Source organism: Phoenix dactylifera, chromosome 6 (genome assembly GCF_009389715.1).
Source record: "Phoenix dactylifera cultivar Barhee BC4 chromosome 6, palm_55x_up_171113_PBpolish2nd_filt_p, whole genome shotgun sequence".
Lineage (NCBI taxonomy): Eukaryota > Viridiplantae > Streptophyta > Magnoliopsida > Arecales > Arecaceae > Phoenix > Phoenix dactylifera.
The window spans coordinates 13,895,621-13,923,112 of NC_052397.1; the positions used below are offsets into that span (position 1 = coordinate 13,895,621).

General features: G+C 38.9%; 1 protein-coding gene across 5 annotated transcripts; it reads left to right on the top strand.

Annotated features, from left to right (window-relative positions):
- Positions 1 to 7,824: 7,824 nt before the first annotated feature.
- On the top strand, positions 7,825 to 22,260 carry LOC103705258 (signal peptide peptidase 1-like). Of its 5 annotated transcripts, none has more exons than XM_039127488.1 (14): positions 7,834 to 7,982; positions 8,083 to 8,237; positions 8,699 to 8,903; positions 9,443 to 9,558; positions 9,660 to 9,811; positions 9,929 to 10,014; positions 12,758 to 12,885; positions 13,923 to 13,973; positions 15,717 to 15,803; positions 15,912 to 15,981; positions 18,595 to 18,731; positions 18,844 to 18,921; positions 21,078 to 21,571; positions 21,725 to 22,260. In XM_039127488.1, the coding sequence occupies exons 3-13, from the start codon at positions 8,864 to 8,866 to the stop codon at positions 21,150 to 21,152; spliced, it is 1,020 nt and encodes a 339-aa protein (XP_038983416.1). In that variant the 5' UTR covers positions 7,834 to 7,982; positions 8,083 to 8,237; positions 8,699 to 8,863; the 3' UTR covers positions 21,153 to 21,571; positions 21,725 to 22,260. The 5 variants fall into 5 exon arrangements, with proteins under 5 accessions (XP_026659741.2, XP_038983414.1, XP_038983415.1 ...); XM_039127489.1 differs by having other exon boundaries at positions 8,702 to 8,903; XM_026803940.2 differs by lacking the exon at positions 8,083 to 8,237 and having other exon boundaries at positions 7,825 to 7,982; positions 8,702 to 8,903.
- The last annotated feature ends 5,232 nt before the right edge of the window (positions 22,261 to 27,492 follow it).

Here is a 27,492-nt window from a genome sequence, read left to right on the forward strand (position 1 = left end):
GTCGGATGAGCGCTTCTATCTCATCCCGGAGTTGGTAGCAGTCCTCCGTGTCGTGCCCACGATCTCGGTGGAAGCGGCAATACTTCCTGGGATTCCGGGGGAATCCCGTGTCTCGCATAGGAGGCGGGGGTCGGAAGAAGTCCCGACCCTCGATTTCCATCAGGATTTCGGCCCGGGGAGCGTTGACGGGTGTGTAGTTCTCGTACTTTTCCGGGTACGTCCGAGGCCGTGGTGGGGACCTCGGCCGAGGAGGGGTCCTTTGCTGAGATCGCCTCTGCTGTCGGGGCGGACTTCTCAGTCTGGGGAGGTTCTTCTCTCGGCGGGGGGATCGGCTCCTTTGTCGGCCGCGCTCCTCGCGGCGTTTCTTCTGCTTCTTGGAGGCGGGCTCAATTGTCCCCCGCCTGGATGCAACTGCCTCCTCGGCCTTGGCATACTTCCGGGCTCGGGCCAACATTTCAGTGAAGTCGGCCGGGAAGCTCTTCTCGATGGAGAAGAGGAATCGGTAGGAGCGAACCCCAGTCTTCAGAGCCGACATAGCCATCGACTGGTCTAGCTCGCGAACCTCCCATGTGGCGGCGGTGAAGCGGTCCAGGTACTCCTTGAGGGGCTCCCCCTCTTTCTGTTTGATGTCGAGGAGGGAGTCTGACGTCCGTCGCTGGCGCCGGCTGGCAGCGAAGTTGGTGGCGAACTGCCTGCCGAGCTGCTCAAAAGAGGACACCGTATTCGGCTTCAGTCCAGAAAACCAAAGCCGAGCGGTCCCTCGAAGGGTCGCTGGGAAGGCCCTGCAGAGTATGGCCTCCGAGGACCCTTGTAGGGCCATGAGGGCCCGATAGCTCTCCAGGTGGTCGAGAGGGTCGGTCGTCCCGTTGTAGGGTTCCACCTGAGGCATTTTGAACCTCGCGGGAACCGGCTCATCCTCGATCTGGCGGGAGAAGGGGGACTTGGTGGTGAACTCAAAGTCTCCCTCTTGTCTTGCCTTCTTGCTGTGGAGCGCCGCAATCTGACGCTCCAGATGCTCAACTTTCCGGTCGAGCTCCCCCACCCGTGGGATTGTCGCTGTGGTTTGCGCCGGCTCACGGTGATCTGGGGCTGACTCTGCCTCAGAAAGTTGGGGTCTCCGATCGAAACCTTCTCCCGGTAACTCCCTCCGGGGAGAAGCTCGTTCTCCGTTGTTGGCTCTAGAAGAGCCATGCAAGTTTTGGCTTGGGAAAACCGGGCCGTTGGGGAGACACTCCGGCGGGGCCTGAGCCCGTGAGGGGAGCGTAGGTAAGGCTTCCTCGCGCCGCAGACTCTGAACGGCGGCGGCCAGGGCCTGGACTTGCTGTACCAAGGCGTCGAACTGTTCCGGCTGGACCAGAGGAACTGGGTCAGCCGGAGTTGGAGAATTCTAGACAGAGTGTCCAGGGCTTTGCGGGGGACGCCGGGAGATGTTAGAGGCTCCCTTACTTCTCAACTTCATGACTGCTACTCGGGCCCTTCCTCTAGCGCCAACTGTTGCTGGAAATTGGACCCGGGGGCAATCTTCGGATGAGGAGAGGGAGCGGCGAGTTCTCACGGTGGGGCGGCGGTCCGTCGGCGGGCGGCGTCCTCCGTCTGGGGCGGTCGGAGAGAAGGGACGGCCGGCCCGCGCGGCGAGGCGGCGATCCGTCAGCTGGCGGCGTCCTCCGTCTGGGTGCCTGCACACGAGCCGGTGGCCGGGTTTTCCGGCGCCGGCCCTCCGACGCTCAAGTTAGGGAGGGGGCAAGTAGTGTAGAAAGGAGATAAACAGTGTCTGTAGAGTGCATCAATCTTCCCCCCCTCTCCTGAGAGGCCAAGGCTCCCTTTTATAGGCGGGGGTCGGTTTACCTGCGATGTAACAGGGCGAAGCCGTAGTACGGCTCGGCATGTCATTCGGGTCGACGCACGGTCAGGCGAATCATTGCACTGATGTCGGCGGTGAGGGCGTCGTACAGCCCGAACTAGCACGCTATCAGGCAAATTATTGCATTGGTGTCGGAGGTATGGCCGAGATCGGAGACTTATCATAGTTGACTAGACTCTGCTGGGCTGATTTGCCGTGGAGAGCTGAGAGTCCGTAGATGACAGGAGCCATGCGCATTTATTGTGGAGTAAGCCGGAGATCCGCATTTATTGTGGAGTAAGCCGGAGATCTGCATTTATTGTGGAGTAAGCCGGAGATCCGCATTTATTGTGGAGTAAGCCGGAGAGTTACAGCGACCATGCGCAATAAATGCCAGAGGGGCGTCAGGGTATGGTCCTCGGCCAGACCTCAGAGGCGCACGGCCGTAGTAGGTGGCTGACAAGAGTAGACCTCGAACATCGAGGTTTTTCTTAGGTCGGAGGTCTCGAGGTCGGGCGTTCCGAAGTCGGACGCCGACTTCGGCCGTCCGGGGTCGGAAGTTGTACGGCTTCTTAGGGGCATTTATGTCATTTGGGAAAGAATCTTATTCCCCCCAACAGTTCTTATAGTGAAACTCAAAAAATTATGAAAAGAATTTTATCTCAAAAAAAAATAATGAAAAGAACAGGACAAAAAATTAGATGATAGGAAGTCAATGGGAAATGATAAGGGTTATTCAAAAGCGACAACAATTCAATTACGCAACTTCACTAAATATGTTGTATTATATTCAAAATCCAAATGATCATGCAAACCTTGGCAGCTGGGATTTAGCCTTTTTTTTTTTTTTAGAACACACAAGAAATATGAATCCAAAATAAAAAGGATAAAATGAAAAGATTTTCTTTTTTTTCCCAAAGAGATTCCAAGTTCATAATTCATTATTCACAAGAGAACCTGATTTGCCAAGAGTACAATAAAAGAATTCATCTTAAGTTAGTAACAAAAAAGTACTTTGATAACTGATGACCATCTCCTTAATATATTTTTTTAATTTTGCTGAACTAATAAATATTGATTCATGATCATGTTTATACACATTCAACTTTATCAAATGATTCGTATAGTTGATTTTCAAATGGGTGAAAAAGTGAAATATTTTAGGATCTCTTCTCAATCTTTCCCATGATCCATTCTAACTAAACAACTGAATTATCTCTTCCTGGTTTTGTGAAGTTATCCCACTCAAATATTTATAGGCCCAATGACCAATCAGTAAACAATTGTACAAGTAGAATTCTAGTTGGACTACTGACTCTCTGTCTTAAAATATTTCTAGAATCCCATCCAAGATACATTCCTACCAATTCATAAGATGACATATGGACAAGGCAGTGCTGCTGTAGGTTAATGAAGAACAAAAGAAGATACCCCAAAAGCTAAAAGGCCAAGGAAAAAAGGAAAGGGGGCATGGTTCTTCAACAATACAAAAGATGAAGATGTATGACATTCTTCATGGTTTTCATTGCGTCTATATACCCTTGTATCTAACATGGGCTTTTCTTGAAATAATGTGAGAGGCTAGATGGATGGTTATGATTATTTTACGTAACAGTCCTTTATTTAATTTGTAGTTGAATTAAGTGTTTTCTGAAAGTTGGTCCAAGATGCATGCATCTTCTTTCTCCAAAGATGGTAACCCTTATTTTTGACTAGAGGACCCAAACCTATTTTATATCAAATTCTCTAATCAAATACATAAACCTATTCTAATTATTCTGGGCATTCTCACGGTTTGTAGTGAGATATCGGTACACCAAAAAAAAAAAAAACATAAAAGAACTAGCACAATAGGGCAAAAAACAACCAAGGGTCAAGAAGAAGATATAGATGCATCAGAAAATATGCTGGAATACTAAAGTACCACATGAATGACTTCCATAGTGCTATAATAGCCAAGTATGATCATGTGGTGGCACTTGATTCATAGATGCTCGAGGAACTTGATTTTTTTGTAGTGTTAAGACGCATTCAAAAATTCATGAAAAATTACATCGAAAAAAATTCAGGATGAAATTGTTCCATCACGCCTATGGTTGAACGGTCTTTGAATCATATAAATAGGTTAGACAAGAAGCTACGGTTATTTTTTTCTTATTTCTTTATTTTAGAAATATTTGTTAGGAAGTTAGAATTGTTATTGAAGTAAGAAAACATTTTCTTTGTTAGGCTCATTATCTTCTTGATATTGATTTTCTCTTACAAGAAATATAAAAACCTAAGAATTCTCCACTAATTATAAAAATACCCTATATGTACTTCCTTTTTTGCTTCGTAGTGATTAGAATTAATGTTTCTAAAGTTCGCTCTTCTTTTCCTTGTGTGATTCTGAACAACCCAAAACAAAACCAATATGGTGTTGATAAAGAAGTGGGAAGCCCGGTTGATGATTAGTGCAACTCTGGTCAAATCAAGAGATTCGGTTAGTGAAACTTATTAGTTATTCTAGCTGAGTTTTTTTTTCTCTCTTGCAGACTAATTCCAGTTTAGCTCTAGCTTCTTCATTTTCTTACTTTGACTTAGTTTTCTTGTTGTTTTTTTCTTATTTTTTTGTTTCATAATTAACACTAATTTTTTAAAAGAATGTTTTATTTTTTCAGGATTAGAGGTTCACAATTGAAACTTGGTGGTTTACCTTGTATATGATATACAGTTTTATTCTAACTTCTCTTGAATCTATAGCCTCTGACCATTTGCCCTCCCGGCATAGCCACAGTGTGTGCCCTCCATTGCTCTCCACATTGTGCCAATAGTTAGTAGTGCGTCATAATTAATAATAAATATTCAAATAAATTCCATAATTTATTAATAATAGGCATTAAATGATAGAGATATCCATTATTTATTACTTGCAACATTCACTAACTAATATAACATCTAAAAGTTTGGTGTTTTTTGCTGGCTAGTGTTCATTCTAAAGGTAATAAATAATTTTTAATTTGATCAAATGTTATTGTGGTAAATAATAACGACATGTTCTCATAATTGATAATTGTTTCTTGTAATAAAAAAATAAAAACCATTATAAATATAATATTTTTAATCAAAATAATATGTTATTGTTCTATTCCCTTTTTATCTATAACAGAAATGGTAATGGCTGTGTGTCATAGATTTGACTTCACAATAATATACAATTTTTAATTGAAAATACAAACATGGGAAATACAAATGACATGAGAGTAAGTTTTTGATAGTCGAGAAAGAAAGGAGAGAGAATTGAATCCTTTAAACTATAGAAGGAAAAAAGCAAGAAATGGAGGAAATTCTCCCATGCTCTGGCAATCTAAAAGTTATTATTTTGGTGATGCAATATGCTACTTAAGTTTGTGAATTTATGCAATTTTTAAATCATACCCATTTAATTAAAGGTCGCTTTCTTCATATATAAGGTTGTGTACCTATTCAATCAAATTGTCATATATTTAGCCATAAAACAACTTTAAATGCTTGACCGAAACTGTAGATCCAACTCAACTTGATCTGAACCTAGATCTGTGAATTTTGGATTGGGTTTGGTACATGCTTGACTCTGATCCAACAAGAATGGTCCATTAGGTCTAAATATTTTTCATGGATCCGATCCGACTTATCATTTAAAGAATTGGGTTTGGATCGCACCAACTAACATGTCATGTATTTAATATTCTAAGAAAAATTACTTATCTAATTAAATCACTAATGTGATTCGGGTATCTAATCAACAAAGAATTTGACAAAAAATTTCATAATCCAAGGACATGCCACTAGAATTTTCTTTTAACAAAAAACAGTGTGGTAAAATAAAACTACATAGATAAGTTGAAAAAAAAAGAAGAAAGAGAGAAACCAATAATGGAATGAAGAGTAACAAAAGCAAACCAACCAAGAACATATCATTTTCACAACCTATAAGAAGGCTTTTGTAGATGGCCCAATCGATCTCCCTTAGCTTTGGACCAAACTGTATTTGGAGATCCTGCAGCTCTAGGGTTTGAAGGAGGTTGACATAGCATAAGAGTGAAGTTGAGCTATTGATTCCACAACTCCTTGCCTATATTGAATGTCATACGAGGCCAACCAACCACTACCTTTCCTTTGGAGCTCCCAGGATCTTCGTGACCTAGTGGAATCAATTCCATATGAGGGCAAGTCCAATGCAAAGGCTTGTTAACAAGGAAAAAGATATTAGAATCAATATCCCCTTAGGGCTCGTTTGGTTCGCAGGAAAACGAGGGGGGAAAGTGTGGTCAACGGGAAAGTAATGAAATGCCTCTTGTTTGGTTGGAGTTTTCAAAGAAGAGAGATGGGAAAGTTGTATTCCCATGGGAATATGATTCCCACATTTCATGGGAAAGTCTTTCCCATGAGAAACATGGGAAAGTTACTTTCCCATGAGGTGGGAATCACTCTTTTTTTATTTTTTCCCAAAAAGACCCTTCAGCATTAAAGAAGCATTAAAGAGGCATTAAAGATCTAATTTTTATTAAGGGCATAATAGGAATTATACATAACTTTCCTAGGAAAGTGGATGGTCAACCAAACATAAGCACTTTGGAAATTAGTCACTTTCCCATGGTTAACCAAACATGTCAAAAGTACTTTCCTAGGTATCCTCTTCCTAGGAATCTGATTTCCAGGAATCATATTCCTAGGAGGGAAAATACTTCCCGCGAACCAAACGAGCCCTTAATGGCACCACTAAGGGAATGAACCAAGCTCCATCGAGACCATGCCTCAAAACTTGATCGAGTGACAAAATAGTATAGTAGGAGCATGAAAGCATCAATAATTCGGGCGTTAAGATTCATTAGACTCTCTATGAACCCTTCTCCCTTCTTCCATATCTTGCTCTTCTTCTCTCAATATTCTCTTGCTCATTTTACTTATGAAAGTGGTAAAGATGGACATATAGAACTTCAAGGCAAATTTTGTGCAGAAAAATTGCTCTTGTTTGAACACATATCGTAGTTGACACTCAATGATCCGAGATTTAAATTACATGTCCTATTTTGTACCTCGCAAAAAGTTGGCAAGATATGCCAAACACAAGCCACTACAACTAAGACTAGGCATATACACCTTACTAGCGAACAAGGGTTGTATCTTTCGTATGAAAGAAGGATTCACTTTTCTTTGCATTAATCCACCGCTAGGTCGTACAATAGTCGCTTTGAGATCTATACATGTGGATGAATAAGGTTCAGAATACTTTGAGATCTATGCAGGTGCGATTCAACGATCCAAGTTGCGAAAGAAGATCAATCGTTCTTTTTTGCATAAAAGATACAACATGGCCTTCTTACTAGCTTGCAGTTGGGATTCATTTCACTCAAACACAACCAAAGAAGAGTTGTGCGTGTTTTTTAAGTAATGCGCGTAAGACACCAGCAACAATCAAATGCAACCATTATCATGTATTCATGTGTCAGACTCTATCGTGCAGAGTATCTTCAATATTGAAGAAATAATAATTAGATATTTCTTTTTTTCATCTTGGTATGCACCACTCCATATTCACAAGTAAAAATAGCTCTTTAAATGTTGTAGTGTGAAAAGTGGACCTTGTCCACCCAAGGAGCAAAACAAATGCCAAAAAGGTAGTAACACCAGGCAATTTACCCTTCCCATTAACCAATTCTTGTCATCCTTAAGAAATTACTAAATTATCTTTAAGATACAATGATGGAAATTGAGTTTTCTAAAAAATGACACCCAGTGTGAAATTTTTGAGCAGGAAACAAGCTTGCTAAGATTCTCCAGGCTCCAAAAGAAATGGGCTACCTTCAACTGGGCTAGGAGACGGCCCAGCCCGGTTTAAACGATGGGCCGTTCTAACCCGTACGAGGCGTCGCTTGCGCTCCTTCCCGGCATCTTCTCCCGTTCTCCGTGAAGGCGAGAGCGGGCGACCAGCCATAGCAGCACGTGTGAGACCGCGTAGGGGCCAAACGGCAGTCGCACGTGCGAATTCTCCAGCGCTAGTAAGAAGAGGGGGCGAGGCGTGAAAGAGAAACCGATCTAGGGTTTCTTGGAGGTTCAATCCAACTGATCTCCATCCCGGATCCGGGGGCTTCCGACCTTCCTAGGTTTCAGGTCCGAAAAGGTACGATCCGAATCTTCGTGGATTTGCTCCTCCTTAAATATTTCTTCCCTCAAATTCTTTTCGATTCGATTTACTCTGCGACATCCGTTGCCGGCGCTAGGGACTCAGTTTCTTGGGCTTTGGAGGGAGAGAATTGGGATTAGAGTTAGGTTAGGATTTGGTTCACTGACGTGTGTCAGTCGCTGGTCTTGTTTCTGTTTCCCTGGTTGTCGATGGAGATCGGAGGCGTTCCGATGTGATTTGCGGATCGGACTGGTAAGAGTTTTGAATTGAATGGATGATATAATTGGAGTCCCTCTTCATCCCCTCATGGATTTTCCCCCATTTTCTGATGCTTTTGAAGGCTGCTATCTATTCTTTGCAGTCGTAATGATTTGAAAAGGTTTGAAAAGGTTATTTCTGCTTGATCTTTGGAAGCAAACCAAAATTACATTCTTCTTCTTTAGTTTCTCATCATGAAGCGCTTCCTTCTCTCAATAAATAAGAAGAGTTTTTCCCCCGGAAAAAAAAGAAAAAAAGCAAAGGATCTTGATATTCCTGTATACGAGGTTGTTCTTTTCTCTGTGAAGGAATTTTCTGGGACGTGATTTCCATTGCATTGTGACACGATTCACTTGTTCCCCTTTCTTTTCCCTCTGAATTTTCTGAATTTAATGGGATGTTCGTTTTGGTCTATTCATCTTTATATGATTGTTGATACTGCTACATGCTTCCAGCAGGATTTAAACTGGGAGGACATATATTCCTGATCCATCTCTGAATTGTTCAAGGCAGTTTGAGAACTTTGTCCGTCTCAATTTCTTCATAGAGATCCAATTTTGCCCTCGCTTCATTCGTTGCTTGCAAATTCCTTCTGTTGCTGTGCAGCCTGAGTTGCTGATATGAAGACTCATGAACGTGCTGCAAATCTTGCGCTTCTAGGTATGTTTTATTTGTCCTATCTAAAAAGATTTTCGCTTGCATATTAGAAGGGAATTGCAAACTAAATAATGTAAATATGTTGAAGTGCTCTCTTACAATGAAAAATGAGAAAGCAGGGTTGTGGTAGTCGTTTCTGTCAATAAATCAATCCTCATTCCACAAAATAAAAATTTCTTGCAGCTAGGTACATGATTCTTATATATAGTTATAAATATATTTTGTTGACAAGAATAATTTGTTACGGAGAGCTAGCATGGTTGTTTTTCTTGTTGCTTAGCTGGTCTTTTAATGTTCACAAGCAAAACATATTGTTTTATGGAATACTTCTTTCATTGTATTTTATATAGTTTGTCAAGCAGTGGCTGTGTGCTATATGGCTTTGGTTTGTTGTTTGTTCTGCTGCTATTTTGTTATTTATTTATCTATTTATACTTTTGAGAACATTATGAAATTAGTTTACGGCATAAATGGTCTTGTTTCCTTGTATGGATAAATTTTTTTTGAGAGACAGTCTGTGACTCAGATTCACTATTTTGTAGGTCTAACCTTTGCACCACTTGTCCTGAAGGTAGATCCCAATTTGAATGTAATTTTGACAGCATGCCTAACTGTTTATGTGGGTTGCTTTCGGTCGGTCAAACCAACACCACCATCAGTAAGTGCTGTTAATTTTGTGCAACTGCAATATGTTATTTCTTGGTGGACCAGCATAGAGTCATTTTGGTTTCTTCTGAGAATTGAATGTATTTCATGCAGGAAACAATGTCAAACGAACATGCCATGCGCTTTCCTCTTGTTGGGAGTGCAATGCTCCTATCATTGTTTTTACTTTTCAAATTCTTCTCAAAAGATTTGGTGAACGCTATTCTTACATGTTACTTTTTTGTCCTTGGGATCATCGCTCTTTCGTATGTATTATCCTCCATGTTACTTGAAATGAAGTTTTCGATTTTATGTAAATTATGATAACTAATGCCAAAAACAGTTGTTGTAGCATCTAATCTGTTGCTGATTCATATGTGCAGGGCAACATTGTTACCTTCAATTAAACGTTTTCTTCCAAAACATTGGAATGAAGACCTCATCGTTTGGCGTGCTCCATACTTTCGCTGTACGTGTGCTATCCTTTACGATGATCTGTTTTATATATTTTTTATCACAAAATATTAGATATGCTATTTGTGTTCCAAATGTCTCACGTTTCCTAAATTCTTATCCATAGTCTTCTCAGATACCTGCTTATTTTTTAATTTTTGTCAACTTTTTATATCCGTTATTCTTCACTTTCTTAGTCACATCTCATGCTATCTTATAGATGGTTTTTGTTAATAAAAAATCTTCTGCTTGATATTTATCTGCACTTTGTTTTCATATTAGATTGTATTATGCACCTTTCCACTCCTATGTGTGTGTGTGCGTGTGTGCTTGTGTGCTGTGTGTGGTTGGTTTCTGATTGAGAGTGATTCTGATCAGCTAAGCAACATAATTATTTTGGGTAAACTGCTTTTGAGATACTCGTACTGCCAATAACAGGTCTTGAATTTTGTATCTTCCAAATAATAGCTTTCAGCAAAAGATCTATGTACAGAAGATCTAATTATACATACGTGCATACGTACGTACATACATTTTCACACAGATATATACATTATACATTATATATATTTGTATATACGTATAAGCACAATTATGTGTGTATGCATATTTTGTGTTTATATAAAGATCAAATGAAGTGTCACATATATATTTTTGTTTTCCAAAAAAGTCAAGGGGCACCATTAATTTATGCATGATTTAAGAAATTTTTTCAATTGGTTAAGGTAGAAGATGACATTGGTCCATGAAAGAAGCACATCTTATAGACACAAATGATCCATTAAAATGTGAAAAAAAGATGCCTCTTAGGATGGGAATTTTAGTTATGATGGTAAGCTTCAGTATATTGGTTCTTAAGGTTCACAAGAATGATGGCATCAGATTTTGAAGGAATATGTGATTTGGTCTAAAACAGTACATGCTGTACTGGTATAGTTTTTCTCCTTTCCTCCATGAAGATGCATTGGTAAAGCATATTTTGCCACTTAATCACAAAAATATATCTGTGGGATGAGGTGTTCATAGAGCTGCCTTCTCAATATTCCATGAGGCTACAACCTATTTTGACATTGGTGTTGGAGATAGGAAGCTGAAGGGTTTCTTTGTCATGCCCTTCTATGATATTTTTAGAAGTGGATTACACTCTGATGTCTACAAGCTGGTTTGGATTTTGGAACACTTGTGTCCGACGGAAAATTTAGGTATCTGCATGGTTTTTTTCCTCTAACATTACAATCTATCATAACATGGTAAATATGTGGAAAATAGGTGAAGAAAACTCGCGAGTTCTGTGGTAGGTGATTGAGAAGATTTTCACCTTCTATTTCTTTTGACTTGTCTTTGAGCATTTTGAAGTTTTTTTATCATGATTTATGATCCATACTCTTAATTCATGCACTATGTCCCTTACCAACCTTGTGGTGGTGGGATAGGATTATCTGTTAATTGTCAGACCAATTAGGTTTTTTTTTTTTTTGGGGGGGGGGGGGGGGGGGGGTGTTGTGGACCCATCTATTTCTTAAATGTCTCTTTTGGCTCCATATCCTACCACCTTGGAATGGGGAAGAAATATGTACTTGCATATAATGATTGAATTGTAGTCTGCTGGTTGATCTAAGTTATCGATATTTTATGCTTTTGGAAAATCAATTCTGTTTTAATAGCTGGCTTTTGTATAAAAAGGGATATTTGTAGTGATGTATAATCATTGATGTGTGGCTTTTTAATTGATCAAAATTATTAAGATCTGCTGCTTTTTGAAAATCAATTTTGTTTTAATAATTGGTTATGTATAACAAAAAATACCATAACGATTCAGGACCTCATCCAAAAAGGCTAGCCAAAAGGTTTTTTTGGGGTTTCTTGGCTTTGTCCAAATACTCATGATCTTCCGATGCATAATTGAAGTGGGACTCTTCTTTGTTTAAGCCCGAGTGCCCTCGCTAGGTTAATGATCTAATTCCAAATTCAATCGCAAATACCATAATCAGTCTGTAGTCAGCTCCAAAAAGTCTGTGCTGCAATGTCCCCTAGTTTATATGGGTCATAGGTTGGGTCAACTTTGATACTATTTGTGACGATCCAGGATCTCACCCCAAAAGACTAGCCAAAAGTAGGGCTCCTTGGCCTTGTATGAGTACCCAAGATATCCCCGGCATATAATGATATGGGACTTAACACATGCCAACTTAGGTCCTCATAGGGACATTGCTAGAAAATTTTTGAGAGCTTTTTATGTGCTTAAATTCCTGGAGAACCGACAGAAGTGCAGGAAGTTATATCCATTTTTGGTACTCAGGACAGAAATTACTATCTTGCAGTGATTGAGATCATATGACTGAACTGGGATGGGTTGGGGATTTTTTTCTTTTTAATTTAAGAAACCTTCTTGTTCCATAATTTTTTGTTTCTCATTCATACAGGTGGGTCTAATTGGATAGAAAATTCAGATCTCTCTTTTTTTTAAAAGCCTGTGCGGTCTTGTATCAGTTTTTTCTTTCAAGTTTCTATGGTATTAGTTGTTTACATAAACTATATGGTATCTCTATAATTGTGTACACTCGAGAATGTTTTTATTGCACCAAGTTCGTGTAAAATATGGTGACAGTTTAAGATGTATAAAAATTTTAAAGAATCTGATAGACTGATGTTTCGCCCCTGCTGTTAATCATCAGGATTGATCTGTTTAGGTGTTTTGCCTTCTCTGGGTCATTTTGATTTGCAATGATGTTTAGGCTTTAATATTCCTTTTGACGCAGCTGCTTCACTGGAGTTCACCAGGTCTCAGATTGTTGCCTCAATTCCAGGAACCTTTTTCTGTGTGTGGTATGCTTTGCAGAAGCATTGGCTCGCTAACAATATTTTGGGGATTGCATTCTGCATTCAGGTTAGCCTTAGCTTTCAAATGATGACATTTTGATAGCTTTGGTTTGTTCTGCTGTTTTTTGTTCAATCTTTTGCATCATCTTATGGAACTGGTAGTTATTGTGTTCATCAATTGTTTCATTCCCAATGTTTACTTTGAAATTTTATGCATACTTTATTGCAGAATGTTGAGCCTTAACCTTCCCCTGCACTGTAAATTTTAAAGATGTAGACTTCATTATGCATCTTGTCTAGAGTAGAAAATTTGTTGCTATGTTTTCGTCCATAATTTTGTGCTGTTGTATATCGATAGGTTTTTGAATCATCAATATTACATTTCTGTAAGTTGAAGTATTATGGACATTTGTTTGTGTCATATATATACTTTCCCAGTTGATTTCTTGAAGGCCTCACCGATTTTGAACCTTCGGTTTTAGCTAAAACTAAGTTTAATTTTTTGCCAACTAAATGAATTCTAAGTTAGCTGATTGTGGGACCCTGTACAGACACATCGAACACCAATGGCCGGAACATGCTTATAGATGACTAAGATTTGTCTTAGTGGAACAGAAAAAAACAAAGATGACTAGTACTCTGTGCATATGGTTTTGCGAGATTGATTGTTTGGGATTATTGTGTCATCAATTTAAGGATCAGGTCTTGGGACTTCTAGTTTCCTTTCCTTTAATTTTCATGTCCACTGTTGCTTGCAAGTGGAACTTTTGGCATGAAAACATTGACTTGCATTTTATCTATGTTCAGTATGGTGTCAAGCTAATATATATGTTCAGAAAGTATGTGGCTCATCAGCTATTACTTTCTAAACAGTGTGGTAGTTACAGAGGTTTCGGCATATTATAGCCGTCGGGATTATTTCAAACCTTCCATCATGATTTTTCTTATCTGTTACAAGATGTTATGATTTATTTGCATTTTATCTCAAACTTTATGGATTCATTTCTTTTAAAGGGTTTCCAACTGTCTAAAAATGTCATGCATTTACTTTAAACTTGTTGCATCATTAAGATTCGCATAACAAAACCATTTTATATCTTGTAGGGAATTGAAATGCTATCATTGGGCTCATTTAAAACTGGTGCCATTCTATTGGTAAGAGTTAATGAAGCTTTTGTTGAAGAATATACATTCATCACTATATACCTGAAATGCTTATGACCACCTTAGCTTGTTGTTAATGCAGTTATCTTGTAATGCTAGTGTATTGATATTCACTTGCTTTTTCATATGCATACCTCTGTATTATTATTTTGTATTTTTGATCTAGAGTAACTATTAAATCAATTCTCAAGTATTACCTTCTACCTTTCAGGTTACATGCATACATATATAATCTAATGGACATACCTTACAAATTATGATTGGCATTTAATCACTGATACAAGGATATAATATATTTTTAGATCGATAAATAAAATCTAGGTGCATCTTTATGAAGGTTAATTTATAAAATCTTTAACTAAAGTATCTAGTTTATGTGGTTTGTAATGTGATTGAAAGTTTAATACTTGGATGACTCTGTGAGAGGTATTGGAAAAGGCGAATTGGTTGGAACTGATTAGCATTTTGACTTAATAAACTAGAATTGGAATATCTGCATTTGTGATGTAATGTATGACAAGTGTTCAGGGATGTCAACAGGTTGGGTCAGCCCTTGGGACCTTCAAACTTGGCTCTGCTCAACAGTAGTACCTCCAGTTTAGCTACCTAATGGTCTAGATATGACATTTAGCATTAACTTTTGTTTGTTGGAGCATTATGGATCCTATAAAAATTGCGTCATCCCTTCACCTAAGCTGGTGGACTATAATTTATTTATATATTCTGTAAAAAAATTATTATGGGTATAAAGAGGTTTGTTCATATTATCTGAATGACCCTAGTAGCTGGGACACAGGTTTATTTGTTACAATTTGGGCTATTTCAATCTGAGTACCACTTGGCAGGCCTGGCTGGTTTGACTAAATATGGAGTAATTTGTGCCAATCTTTCTTCTATCATCTCATTTCTCTAGAATATTTCAAGTTATATTAACTGGGTTAGATCATTTAATGCATGTTTACAGCAAAACAAGGATTGATACTCTGCATATCCCATAGTGGTAATCTGTGGTGGTGGCCATCTTCACCCCTTTTTCAGAATATTTGCTGTCATTTCAATTATCTTGAATGTGCAGAAACTATAGGGGTCATTTCTTTTCTAATGTGTAGTTATTATGAGGCTATTTGGCTCTGAATAAGAATAAATGGTGGAAAATTAACATTAATTTGCCCTAGGCAAGCATGATTGAGTTTGTTGGTTTTGGTTGATGGTCGTATTTAGCTTCTGCAATATTACTATGCTTAGTATTTTTTTGCAGTCACGATCAGCTCTGTACTTAGTTACATCGAGATTTTGTATTAGTCTATATTATGTTCATGGTATGCTGAACCGGTCTGTATCGGCCGGTTCAGTCCGTACCGAACCTAACCGATCCGGTTCCGGCATCGAGCGGTACAAGCCCGGTACCGGTCCATGCGTGCTACGCACTTTGCGGAATTTTTTCCACGAGCCCGCTGCCGGTTCGGTACCGGTTTAAACTGGTCTGAACCGGAACCATACCAGTCCGGTAGGCGACCGGACTTTCTAGTTTATGTGTAGAGGACATCACTTTCTAGTTTCTATTGATGTGGCATGTTGATTGATCTTTGGATACTACTCACGACTCAGTCTTCTCTTTCCTTCTGTCAATTGTTTTCAACATTCTCTTATGAAGTGGATATCATTTTTTATTCTTTAATGGCTATTTATGAGATGTTTCTTTAATTTGTAATCCCTTGTGCTCTCCAATGTTAGGCTGGACTGTTTGTGTATGATATCTTCTGGGTGTTCTTTACTCCTGTGATGGTTAGTGTTGCTAAGTCTTTTGATGCTCCCATAAAGGTCAGTTCTTCTACTAATTTGATTGCACCATTTTAAGTTATTTACTGCTGATGTGCTTATACGGTTGCTTTAAGATGAATCTTCTGATGTTGGTTCATTCAAAATCAGCTTCTATTCCCAACTTCTGATTTGGCACGGCCTTTTTCCATGCTTGGCCTTGGGGATATTGTGATTCCTGGTAAGAAGTTTTATTCTAAGACATTGGGCTTTTTTTTTTTCTTAATACTTTTATTGTTGGTATCTCACCAACATGACATAGTCTTCTTGTTTCTCGGTTTTATCTATTGATGCTGTCCTTAAAGGACTTATGCTGTCAAGGTGATTAGTTAAAATAATTCAGGTAATAGGAGGAAGCAGGAGAAAGGATTAACTTGGAAGCCACCTGGAAATCGAAACTTAGAGTGTATCTAGTAAAATAATTAATTGAATTATGTTCAGACTCTTCAGTTGGTATGGCCTCAGTTCAATATATAGGCCAGGCTTGTTCAACCCTAAGAAACATAATTAATATGGATCCTTGATTTTAATCAGGATATTCTAAGCTTTTAAAAAGCAAAGCCACCTAACTCCATTAACCCTGATAAGGAGCAGGCTTCTTCTAACAGTATACATCTTAGTATTAGACAACGAAACCTTGAAAGTTGAAACTGCCTGATTGTAAGTAGATAACAATTGTTGCAGGATCAACTTGATTCATGAGTTGTGATATCACCTGATAAGCTGACCGTAGCCCAAATGTTACCTTGATTGGTCACATTTGATCGATGAGCTTCATGTCAACTAGGGTCTGTTGTGCTGGTACCGAGGCCCGTACCAGTTGCCCGGCAATATGATATGGTACGGTACTGCACCATTCCATTCCGGGCCATATCGACAAAGCTAGAGCCAACAAGGAAGGGGTAGAGGGAGAAAGAGAGAGGGAGAGAGGGCTTTCAAGCCCTCATCCTCCACAAGCAAGGGGCCACACGAAACAGGGGCTCCATCCCTAATTTTTTTTCTTCCAAATTTCTTAAGTGAAATCACTGCAGAGGATGAGGGCTCAAAAGTCCTCTCTCAGCCCCTCTCTCTCCCCCCCTTCCTCTCGCCCTCTCTCTTTCCCTCCCCCCCCCCCCCCCCCCCTCCTCTCTCTCTCTCCCCCCCTCCCTTGCCAGATTTTTCAAACCGAGGGGTGAAACTGTGCCGGTATGTCCTTGGTATGGTTCGGTATGCCCCGAACCACCTGTTCGGGGCAGTATGGCATTCCTTGCTGTCAACCATTTATATTAAACTATTCTTAAGAAATTAGCGCATTTGGCAGCCAAGATTGGGGAAAGTAATAGTGGCTGGATTCTGTTTTGAAGGTTTAGAAAAGAAGATACCTGAACAACCTGTATGGAAGGGGTGAGTAAAGGGTTTGGAAAGGCTTTGCTTCAAAAGCACAATGTGCTATGATAGTAATTAATGACAGAAGCTTTCATATAGCAAATTCCGAAAGATCTGGTGAGGCTTGTTGATTTTGTCATAAGTTGCTACATCCTTGGAAGAAGGATCATTGAATTATTAGCCTAGCTAATTCCTCAACTGTACCATCCGTTTTTTGTCATGTACCACTGAATTGTCAGCAACAGAAGATGTCCTTCCCACCGATTGTGGTCTTTTCCTTCAGCATCTATGGTTTTATCTGATTCGGGCAACTTGGAAGGTTGTACTCAAGTATATACTTGGCAATCATGGACTTTATTTCAATCGAGCCCTTTGCCTTCAGAACAAGTCCTCGTAGTGTATTGAACTTTATCAGAGATATACATGTGTAAACAACCTCAACAAGCTTTGTTCCATCAACTTGCTGCCAATTCTTGCATTTTTTTCTTATTTAAGGCATCTCTTCCAATAAAGTTCTTCCAATTCACTTCTCACTAGTTTCATTCAAATATTTAGTCTCCCTCCCATTTCTTGAAATAGTAGGATGCATCGCCAGAATGTTAAGAAACTCTTAAGCATGCAGAGATGTTGCATCTTAGGATATGTAAAAAGAAGAGTATAGCTTATTGTTTCTTGGAACAACTATAGGGAATTAGGGAATATCAAAAACCCCACATCTTTCCTTACTGGACTGTGTGAGGATGGTGTGGTTGGGAACTGGTATCTGATTTTTTTTTCACTTGTTTAATACAGTTGAACATTTTTAATTTATTTTATATTATACTGTCATCAGCTGGATTTTGTAAAGCGAATTCCACCATTCTGACACCACTGTTTTGCTTTTAGTATCTTGACCGTGTGGAAATTAGCACTGAGAATTTCGGTGTTGTTCTAGAGATGGATTCTCTCTACTTTTCTTCTTTGTTCGTGTCTTGTTGTCATCTAGAAGTCTTTTGTTATGCTAACAAGTTGAAGGCTTTCCAAAGACACCAATGAGCATCCTAGGGACTAGGAAGCTGAGAGTGATTAGTGATAAGACTATGAAAATAAATGGAATTACTGTTTCTGGTGTGGTATTATTTTGCAGGTAAACTAGTTTTGATTCACCGTCAAGTTTCCTAGTATTTGTGTTAACCAGCTAACCTTAGTTGTGGACTGGAGAAACCATTTGTAGCCTTTGTATAGCTTAAAACTTTAATGTAAAGTTATTCATGTTTTATTTTTAATTGTTCTGATTGTTTTGGCAAATGGATTAAAGAGCGGCTAGCTTTTTTTAACGATTTTTTTGAATGTCATCTCACATCTTAAGCTGTTTCTTTTTTGCAAGTTACTTTTCTCGTTAGTTGAATATTTTATTCATAAATTTATTATTATTCTTTTTCATCTTCAGGGATTTTTGTAGCATTGGCATTGCGCTTTGATGTATCAAGAGGAAAACAAATTCGCTATTTTAATAGTGCATTTTTTGGATACACACTTGGTTTGGTCCTTACTATTGTTGTGATGAACTGGTTTCAAGCTGCACAGGTAAACTTCTCGAATTGTATTTGTCAATATCTTTGCCTATGTTTTTTTCCCTTATCGTTTTCGGGCTCAATATTCAACATTTGCTGTTCCTTGTTGCCTCCATCATTTGCAGCCTGCTCTTCTATACATAGTTCCTAGTGTTGTTGGATCTGTGGCTGTCCACTGCCTGTGGAATGGGGAAGCAAAACCGGTTTGTTCTTTATCTTGTTTCTTATAAGACTCTCCCGCTCCCTCCCCCTCCCCCTCCCTCCCTCCCCCTCCTCCACCCCCCTTCCACGGTTAACTGTGTTACTAAAAGTTTTTCAACTCCTTTGAATAGACAATGGAATAGGGGCATTAATATTTGGAATTGTGAAACGGAATAAAGGTGGGAGAAATGGAGTGTAGGCTCGCTTAAATTAGCTTGTAGATTTGCTTAATTTTGTTTCTCTTACTATATAAATTTACATGCAGCACCACAAAAAGTTTATATTTAGATAGTAAAGTAGGTTTGGTTAATAGTTTATTTGCTTTTAGATGAATCTATTTATGAGCTCATCTTTTGAAGATGTATAAATGAACAAGGTTGTTAATATTTTGATCAAGGTTTGCGGTCTCGGTACCGGATCCCATATCGGTGTCACACTAGCACAGTGTGGTATGGTATGGTATGGAGTTTTTTTGGTGTACCGAATGTCGGTACCCCATCTATATCGGGTACCGATACCGAACTGGTCCGGTACAGTATGCCCTGTACCGTCCAGTTCGGGCCGGTACAACATATCATGATTTTGATGGTTTGGCACCGCCATCTATCTCCACTTCTATCTCAGTTTTGTCAATCCTGCAAGCCCAGAGCTGCAAGTGTACCTTTTGTTCAGTGAGCCATCTTATGTAAGTTCCATGCATGTCACCAGATAACCTGATTGGTAGTTATAGTTTAAATTTCTTCTTGGTTTCTAGACTTATTAATGGTTAGACCTTCTCTAGACAGAATATTCAGCAATCAGCAAAAACTTTTTAATTCAAGCCTGCATATCGATAAACTGCTATCTCTGTCAACTTGGCTGTGAGGTTCAGATTGGAAAGAAAATCAAAGCTATATCATGAATTTTTTAAGTAGTTGAAAATCCAAGTTACTAGCACTCATTACTATCTGAGTTTGATTACTTTTTGTCTGCAAGGTACCCAAGTGAAAACTGATTAAAAGGGATGTGATAGGAAAAAAATGAACACTACTGTGAAAAAGTTGTTTTATCCTTTTTTTTTTCCCACTTTTATGGACTCATATCTCATTCCCTAAATTGTTTTGTGATTTATTTGTACAATCACTTAATGTGGCCCTCAAACATCGTTGATGGAGCTACTACTAGTAGCAGTGGATCAAATTCTTTGCTCGAGATTGACAAATTAAATGGATGCCCCGCTTTTTGTTTTGTTAGAGCACTTTGCAAAGGGTTTGCACCCATGAAAACATCGTAAAATATTTTTTTCTTAGCTTTTTAGCTTCTGATCACTGAGTTAATCTTGTAAATCATGGGGTGACAAATTATGACCTTTATTATATAACTACAATATAACAATCAAGGTTTGGCTTTATCAATCCTTATTTGCTATTCATTTCTGTTAAGGGCTACCTTCAATCTTGTTGCAATCTTTCCAAATTCTTTCTTTTAAATTTTGTTTGCTTAACCTTATGTCTGACACTAATAAATTGATGATGATTCTTCAATCTTTGCATATTATCATTATTATTTTAAACTCTTAGGTCTTACTCTCCTCTTTCTAAAAGAAATATTCAAGTACCTGTTCTAGCTAAAGAGCCTCCTTAGATTTTCAGATTTGATTATAGATGCCTGTACCAGGTCAATCAGCTCTCTGTAACCCTATCCTTAGTCAAGGTTACCCTATAGCATCTGAAACATACCCATGCCCCCCTATATCGTTCTTAACTTTACTGCCTACTAATCTTAGCATTTCCACATTCCAATTTGTGTTCTTGGATCGTATGACGTTTCTGTGAAAAAGTCAATGCACCTAAGCACATACCTTATTTGAGTATATGTTCTAAAATCTTGGCAAACTGTCTTTGTGGTCATAAATAATGAAAGCAAAAGATGCAAGTTAACTATTATATATTGATAAGAAAACCTTAATCTATGAAAAAAACAAAGGAAAGGGGACGCCCTCAAGTAAATTTGGATAGCATCTATGTAATGAGCAGAGAAACAAACTTCTTAATTTGCTGTTGCATATTCTGTTATCTGCTGGGAATTTAGCAGGTCATCTAGTGAAATGATTTTTCACATCCAACATTATTTTTGACTTTGGGAATGAGCTAATCTCAAGTTTTTTATATTTTTACAGCTTCTAGAGTATGATGAATCAAAGACAGCATCAGCCAGCAGTTCTTCAGAAGATGGAGATGCTAAAGCCAAATAGAAATAGGAATAGTGGCCAATGGATTGGAGTGCAGAACCTTTCTGATATATGACAGATGCCATTACTAACTCTTACAGAACTGATGGTTGGAAGAATTGCTCCCAATTGCTTTTGGAATCACAAAGTTTTATAAAATACAATAAATCTTTTATAGATTATGAATCCGGTGCCTCACTTTAGACATTTATCAATTTCTTTTCCCTTTATCTTTGGATGCTGTTTTCTTCCAAGTCTATTTCTGCTGCCATTTTCCATTTTGTTTCCAGGAAGTCTGAGCTTGGCACATCATTTTTGTATTGAAAGCTATCAGAGCTGGTAGGGGAGGCTTTTCAGTTTCCGCCACGCGACTCAATTATTTGGTTCTGGGACATATGTCGATAGACCATCCTTGCTAGACTCTAATACTATTTATCAAAAAGGTGATGATTAGATAGTAGATTTAAGCAGAATTTACGTGAAGGCAAAAGCAGTCGACATGCAGCATGTGCGGCACACCCCGCTCTCTCTTGGAGTGGGATGATGCCTGTTTTATGATGTATTTATTTTGATATATTTGCATTTGTTTCAAACAGCTTTGCCGGTTTGGATGACTTGCAGGGGTACACAGGCGAACCTGTGAATGATTCAAGGCCAACCTATGATCCTATCATGTACTCATACAGTATGAGTTTCCATGGTTCTGAGTAATTAAGTCTGTTCGGATGTCTTCTGAAGGCACGGTAAGATCTCAGGTCCATCAGCTAACGGCAATGAAGTGCATGACACAGCAGGCATGTGCTAAACTCTAAATTCTGATGAAGTGCGATACCTATACGGATCTATTAGCTTGGTTAGCTGCCACTTTCATCATCTTTCAAATGCAATATGTTTGCAAAATGGTTAACAACAATTATCACCATTTTCATCCATTTAGCCTCTTTGCAGCTGGCCGCATGATGCATGAGTCATTTACTTGATGCTGATGTTCAGGTGTCTGTTTTTTTTTTTATATAAAAAAGAAGGGAGGGAAAAAGAGCTGGTTTGAATGTGGGCTATGATATCTGTGGCTGTTGCCTTAAAACTTCTACGGCTGCTGAATTTTGGAATACAAGATTTTCATCATTGCTTACGTCTCCTGGTTATCGCTTCCTAGACCAAACATTAATCTGGGAAGAGGCATAAACAAAGAATGGTTATGCTTGTCAAACTTGCTTACGGCAACAAGTACAACTATTTCAAGAGGGAGTTGTCATAAATTATTCTTTTAACTATTCCTTCGTCGGGTGCAGAGTTGTCATAAATTATTCTTTTCAAACCAACATAACTATTCGAGGCCTATTATTCCTTCGATGGCAAGCTCTGCCTATTAGTCTTAAGTCTTTATCAGATAATGATGGAAAGAAACAGGAATTTTCTCGCTAGTTCGGCGTAAGACCGGGTTCGTAAAGTGTGGCCGCAGAAGGCCGTTGATTTCGACCAAGCAGCAGCAATTTTCGAAGGCCGGACGCTGTCAACCTGCGTCTCACTCAAACGTGCCGTGCATGCAAACCGTGACTGACTTGCGGCAGCTTGATTGCGGTCAAGGAAGCTTCTCGTGAACATTTGCGCAGTGCCACGGTCCATGTCCGGCGCAATGCCCTTATCCTTCTGGAAGAATATCAGGAGAAAAGGGACCACTGTTGGACTTTCTGGCTCCCACCCTGAAGGCCCTCCTGGGCCCGGTCCACTTGACCGGCCCAAGCTCGGCCCGAGGCATCCTTCTCCTCTCCCTCCGGCGATTTCGACCGGGATGGAGAGTCCTAGGGTTGCAGAAACCCTAGGGGCTCTTCTATAAGAGCGAGCCTCCCACCACCGTCAAGTACCCACGACCTTCTCTCTCTCTTTTCTCCCTTCAAAGTCACGGCATCATATCACTGTGCTCACCGAAAAATGGGGCTACCAGACATCGCCGAAGTTGAGGTAATGCCATAGAGTTCTTCCTCTTTCCTTCTTCTTTTTTCCACGACTCAACATCGCAGCCGCTGGCTGTGTAATCGGCCGAAAATTGATTGAAATAAGGAACCATTGTTTCTACCTCTATTTGTTTCCTCTTTTCATTTTCTTCCGGCCGCCTCCGCCGCCGGTGTTCATTACCGAACCTTTGCCCTCATTCCGAGTTGCCTCCCGGCAAATGCCGAACCCTTAGTCATCGGTGAGTGGGCCAAGATCCGAGGACGATAGAGCCAAAAAATTTTTTGTTCGGCCTTGTTTTGGGTTGAATTCCACCGACCGGCCGCTGTCGTCGGCCCCCTCTACTGCCCGCCACTGCCGCTTGCGGGACCATTATGATCACTACCACTAGCCGCCTCCTTCTTCCTCTATTTTGCCCAGAAGAAAGAAAGAAGAAAAGAAGAAGGGAGAAGAAAAGAAAAAGAGGAGGAGAGAGAGAACCATCCATCTCTTACTCTCTTATTTCATCTCTCTTCTTTTTGTCTCTCTCTATAAGATCTATGGAATTCAGTATTGGGTCTTATCGCCTGATATGCAAACTTGAGTTTGTAAAGTGTGGCCGCAGAAGGCCGTTGATTTAGTATAAATAGTTTATAATATTTGCCTCGGAACAGATTTCTTCTGTCATGTCAAGGTTTTGAATCCCGTGTACTAAAGAGCCAATGAACCTATTGAATCCTGTTCGCATCATGAGTAATTCAGAGTAGGCGATGAAGGTTTTGTTCAAATTGAGAAGGGGATGATACCTCAAAAGCTAGGATGCGATTTGAGAGCCGCCCATTGCATTCTATAACGAAAACTTATCAATGATGTGTGGAACCACACGTTTTGCTTAATATTTGTAGTTTTTATAGAAAATTTTGTCGAACAGAATGATGGTTGTTGGAATAATTCGATCTCTTGATCATCTTATATCCCGTTGAGATAATTCAAATATTTTGATCCCTACTGAAAATTATTCAGTATCCACATCAACCAACGAAGATCAACTGATAGCTTTGAAAGTTTTGATGATGGTGCCTACTGACAGTTTCTTAGTCAAATAAAAGTAATGAAACAGCATCACTACAATTCACCAGACAATTTCTTCTTCTTTATTCATTTGCAGGTGTTTGGAGATTACAGAGAAGAGGGGAGAGAATGAAGATTGAAGAAAAATGCAAACTTCATAGAAATAAAAATTTGAAAAGATTAACAAGTATAGCTTGTATAAATAAACAATGTTCTCATAAGGCACATGCAGAATAGAAAATCTCAAACAGATGGGATGAAAGCAGCAAACTTATTTGCTGATGTGATCAATAGAGAGACAAGCAAGTCCATTGAAAGAATTAAACGGACCATAACCATCCATCAAATGCTCTTTTCTGATAAACTATGTGCATGAGTGCATCGCCAATGTTAAGATGTAGTTGTGTTAAGTTCAAGCAGAAGTACACAGGCAACAACCTCAAATAAAGAATTTTTCTACATATTTAGTTCCTATCTTAGGGGGAAAAAACCTTAGTGCACTTTCAAAAGAAAAAGAAACATCCTTGTTGCAGTGTGTTCTTCATTTTTTTCCTTTCCTTTTTTTTTCGAGGAGATTGTTTGTAGTGTGTTCTAATAGCCATGCAATGAAGATATGTACCGAAAACTTACATATCAAACTCAAGCATTCATCGTTGATAAGATTCTAGCAGAATTTAGAGTTGTTGAGTGTATCTTAAATTTCTTGATCTGCCCCATCTTATGATTCCGTTCGGCAAATTTGAAGAGAAAAAGGAGAAACAAAAAACATTGGGCAATACTTGTGCGGTTTGCGGTGGTCACCAAGGATTTGGGTGCCGACCCGCCATCTGATTTTGATATATATCTTGTTTATTTCTTCGTTAAGAAAGTATAGGAGACAGAATGTGGGAGTGTTATTGAGAGGCAGCATTATTTTTGCACTCCATCATTTCGATCATAGTAAGAATTTCTTCTCTGTCCTTGCCCATGGATGTAGGCTTGTGGCTGAATCATGTAAATCTATGCGTATCGTGTTTTGGTTCTCTCAATCTTCTCAAATCTCTTTGTTCTTTGGTTTATCTAAATCCGTCACAACGATAGAAATGCAACAAAATCACTAGTTACTAATGACAGCAGCAGATGCTTCAACACCATACTCTCTCTCTATTTAAAAAAAAAAACAGTTTTTGAGAAAAGCGAAATATGGTATCAATACTCACCATTACCCTGTCATCAGCCATTTCGATTAAAGGACCTCATATAGACAACTGAGATCACAAAATCCAACCATTTTGCTCTGGCTGGAATCTCTTTCTCCCCAGAGTAATGTCTGTAATCCGTCTAGAGGAAGAAAGGGGGAAGGAGTTGTGTGCTCAAAAACCAAGGGAAGGAGTTCTGCCTACTTGTTTAGTATTCATTTACCACTCAAGCAAGCCTTTAAGAACAAGCAGAAATATGTTTGATCTAAGCAGCAGGTCTGAGAGATTAGAAACAAGGCAATCCAACGTGTAATTTTGTCCATATTATGGTAAGTCAAACTGTTTTTCCTTGGCATTTGGTCAGCGAAATTCCAAAAGTTCCATAATCTGCACAGACTAGCATCATTTATATGGTAATGACTATGATAAGGAATCAGTGGCATTATCATCTAATGAACCTTGACAGATCCGAAGATGGTAACCGTTGCTTCAAAAGAAACCCTATGCTGGATCATGAAGTTCTTCAAGCAATAAAAATTTTGACTTTCCTGACTTTGAATTTTCTGTGGAATACTGGTCCTGACCTGCAAAAGATCGAAAACAAAATGACGTAAATACTTCCATGTCACTTGGAGACTCCAGAGCTAAACAAAAAGTCATCAGTTCCCTCAAAAAGTTTTCAGCAGTTCCCCAGAGCTAATTTCTTAGTAAATGCACATGACAAGCGACTGCAATGCTTAAAGCTTTAATCAGTTTCCTTTTGAGCATAAAAACCCTAAATATGGCTGACTATGGTGTAAAGTTTGAGAGCAATTAAAGATAAATTCCTATAGGACTTTTTCTGCAAAACATATAGAAAAAAAAAAACTAAGAATAAGATAGAAGATTGAGAGCTATGCAAGTAACCTTCTTATGATTTCCATTGATTTGGTCCATTAGGCACAAGCTTAGATGCTGGTCCTCCTTTTCGCCTTTAGGAAACAAATTTAGATGCCTGAAAGAAAAACAGAAGAAAGCATGTCGATGAAAAACATAAAGCATACATAGTAAAAAAGCAATAGAACAAAATAAGATCAAGTTTATTCAGTAAACAGTCAGTGAAATATAGAATTTGGGAACCACAGGCCAAAAACTACAGTGTAAACAAATCAATTACATCAACTAATCTAGTGAAACAAATTAAAAAATAAGAGAGCAGCAGGAAAGTGAGAAGCCGGCATAGTCAATCTGATAAATACGTTCAACTATTAAGATTCTCTGCCCAGGGTTACTTATGAGACAGCTCTTCAATTAGGTGATCCAATTTTCCTCTGAAAGACAGGATTGATGCATTAAAAAGATCTTTGTTTATTCTTTCTCATTAGAACATTTCCCCCCTTTTTTCTACTCTAGTATGGGTTACCACTGTAATAACTCATGACCTCACTAAAAAAGACTAGCCAGAACTTAGCCCTGTATAAGTATCCAAGATCTTTTCGGCGAATAATCGATGTAAAACTAAACACATGCCCGCGCACGGGTCGTCACATACTTTCCTCAGTCAAACCTTGACGTCCTCGTCATGCCAAATGTTCAAATATAATCACAAGCACTATCTTAGAATTGAAAAAATCGACGTCCAAAGCTAGCATCTATACGAACACAGACCCCGCCAGCGGATAAAAAGTTGGAATATGAAACAAAAATCTTTATCGATTACGAACACATACCCTATCATGGGTATAAAGTTACCATAGCACGAATATCTGTGAGTAATGTTTTGAACTATGATATAGCTAACTGACAAAAGAATGATTTATATTATTTACAAAATGAACTTGGAACTATGTTTATGAAATATGAATAGTTTATGCATGCATGATTGGCTTTATGACTTATTTTAATATATTATACTATGAAATACTTTATTTATAATATCTGTTATTTTTCTTAAATGATGCATTGATATGAAAAAACGTATGCTTGATCTAGTAAGTAGAGTAAGATTTACTTACTAAGCCATGCCATTCATATGTCTCTATTTTTATTTTTCTTCATGTATCTCTATTTTTATTTTTATTTTTCCAGACGAATAGAGTTGATAGGAATGAAGAATGGTCTAGGCTTGGAGTTCGTGCTAGCAAGCTTGACAGTTTTGTAGAAAAATTTTAGTATTTTAAATTATCTATGAATTTGTAGTTAAT

What these genes read in the sequence shown, in the direction of transcription:
- LOC103705258 (XM_026803940.2), top strand. Translation starts at nt 8,864, where the DNA reads ATGAAGACTCATGAACGTGCTGCAAATCTTGCGCTTCTAG. An exon ending in CTTGGGATCATCGCTCTTTC is followed by an intron (nt 9,812 to 9,928) that starts GTATGTATTATC and finishes TCATATGTGCAG; the next exon opens with GGCAACATTGTTACCTTCAA. An exon ending in CTTTTGATGCTCCCATAAAG is followed by an intron (nt 15,804 to 15,911) that starts GTCAGTTCTTCT and finishes ATTCAAAATCAG; the next exon opens with CTTCTATTCCCAACTTCTGA.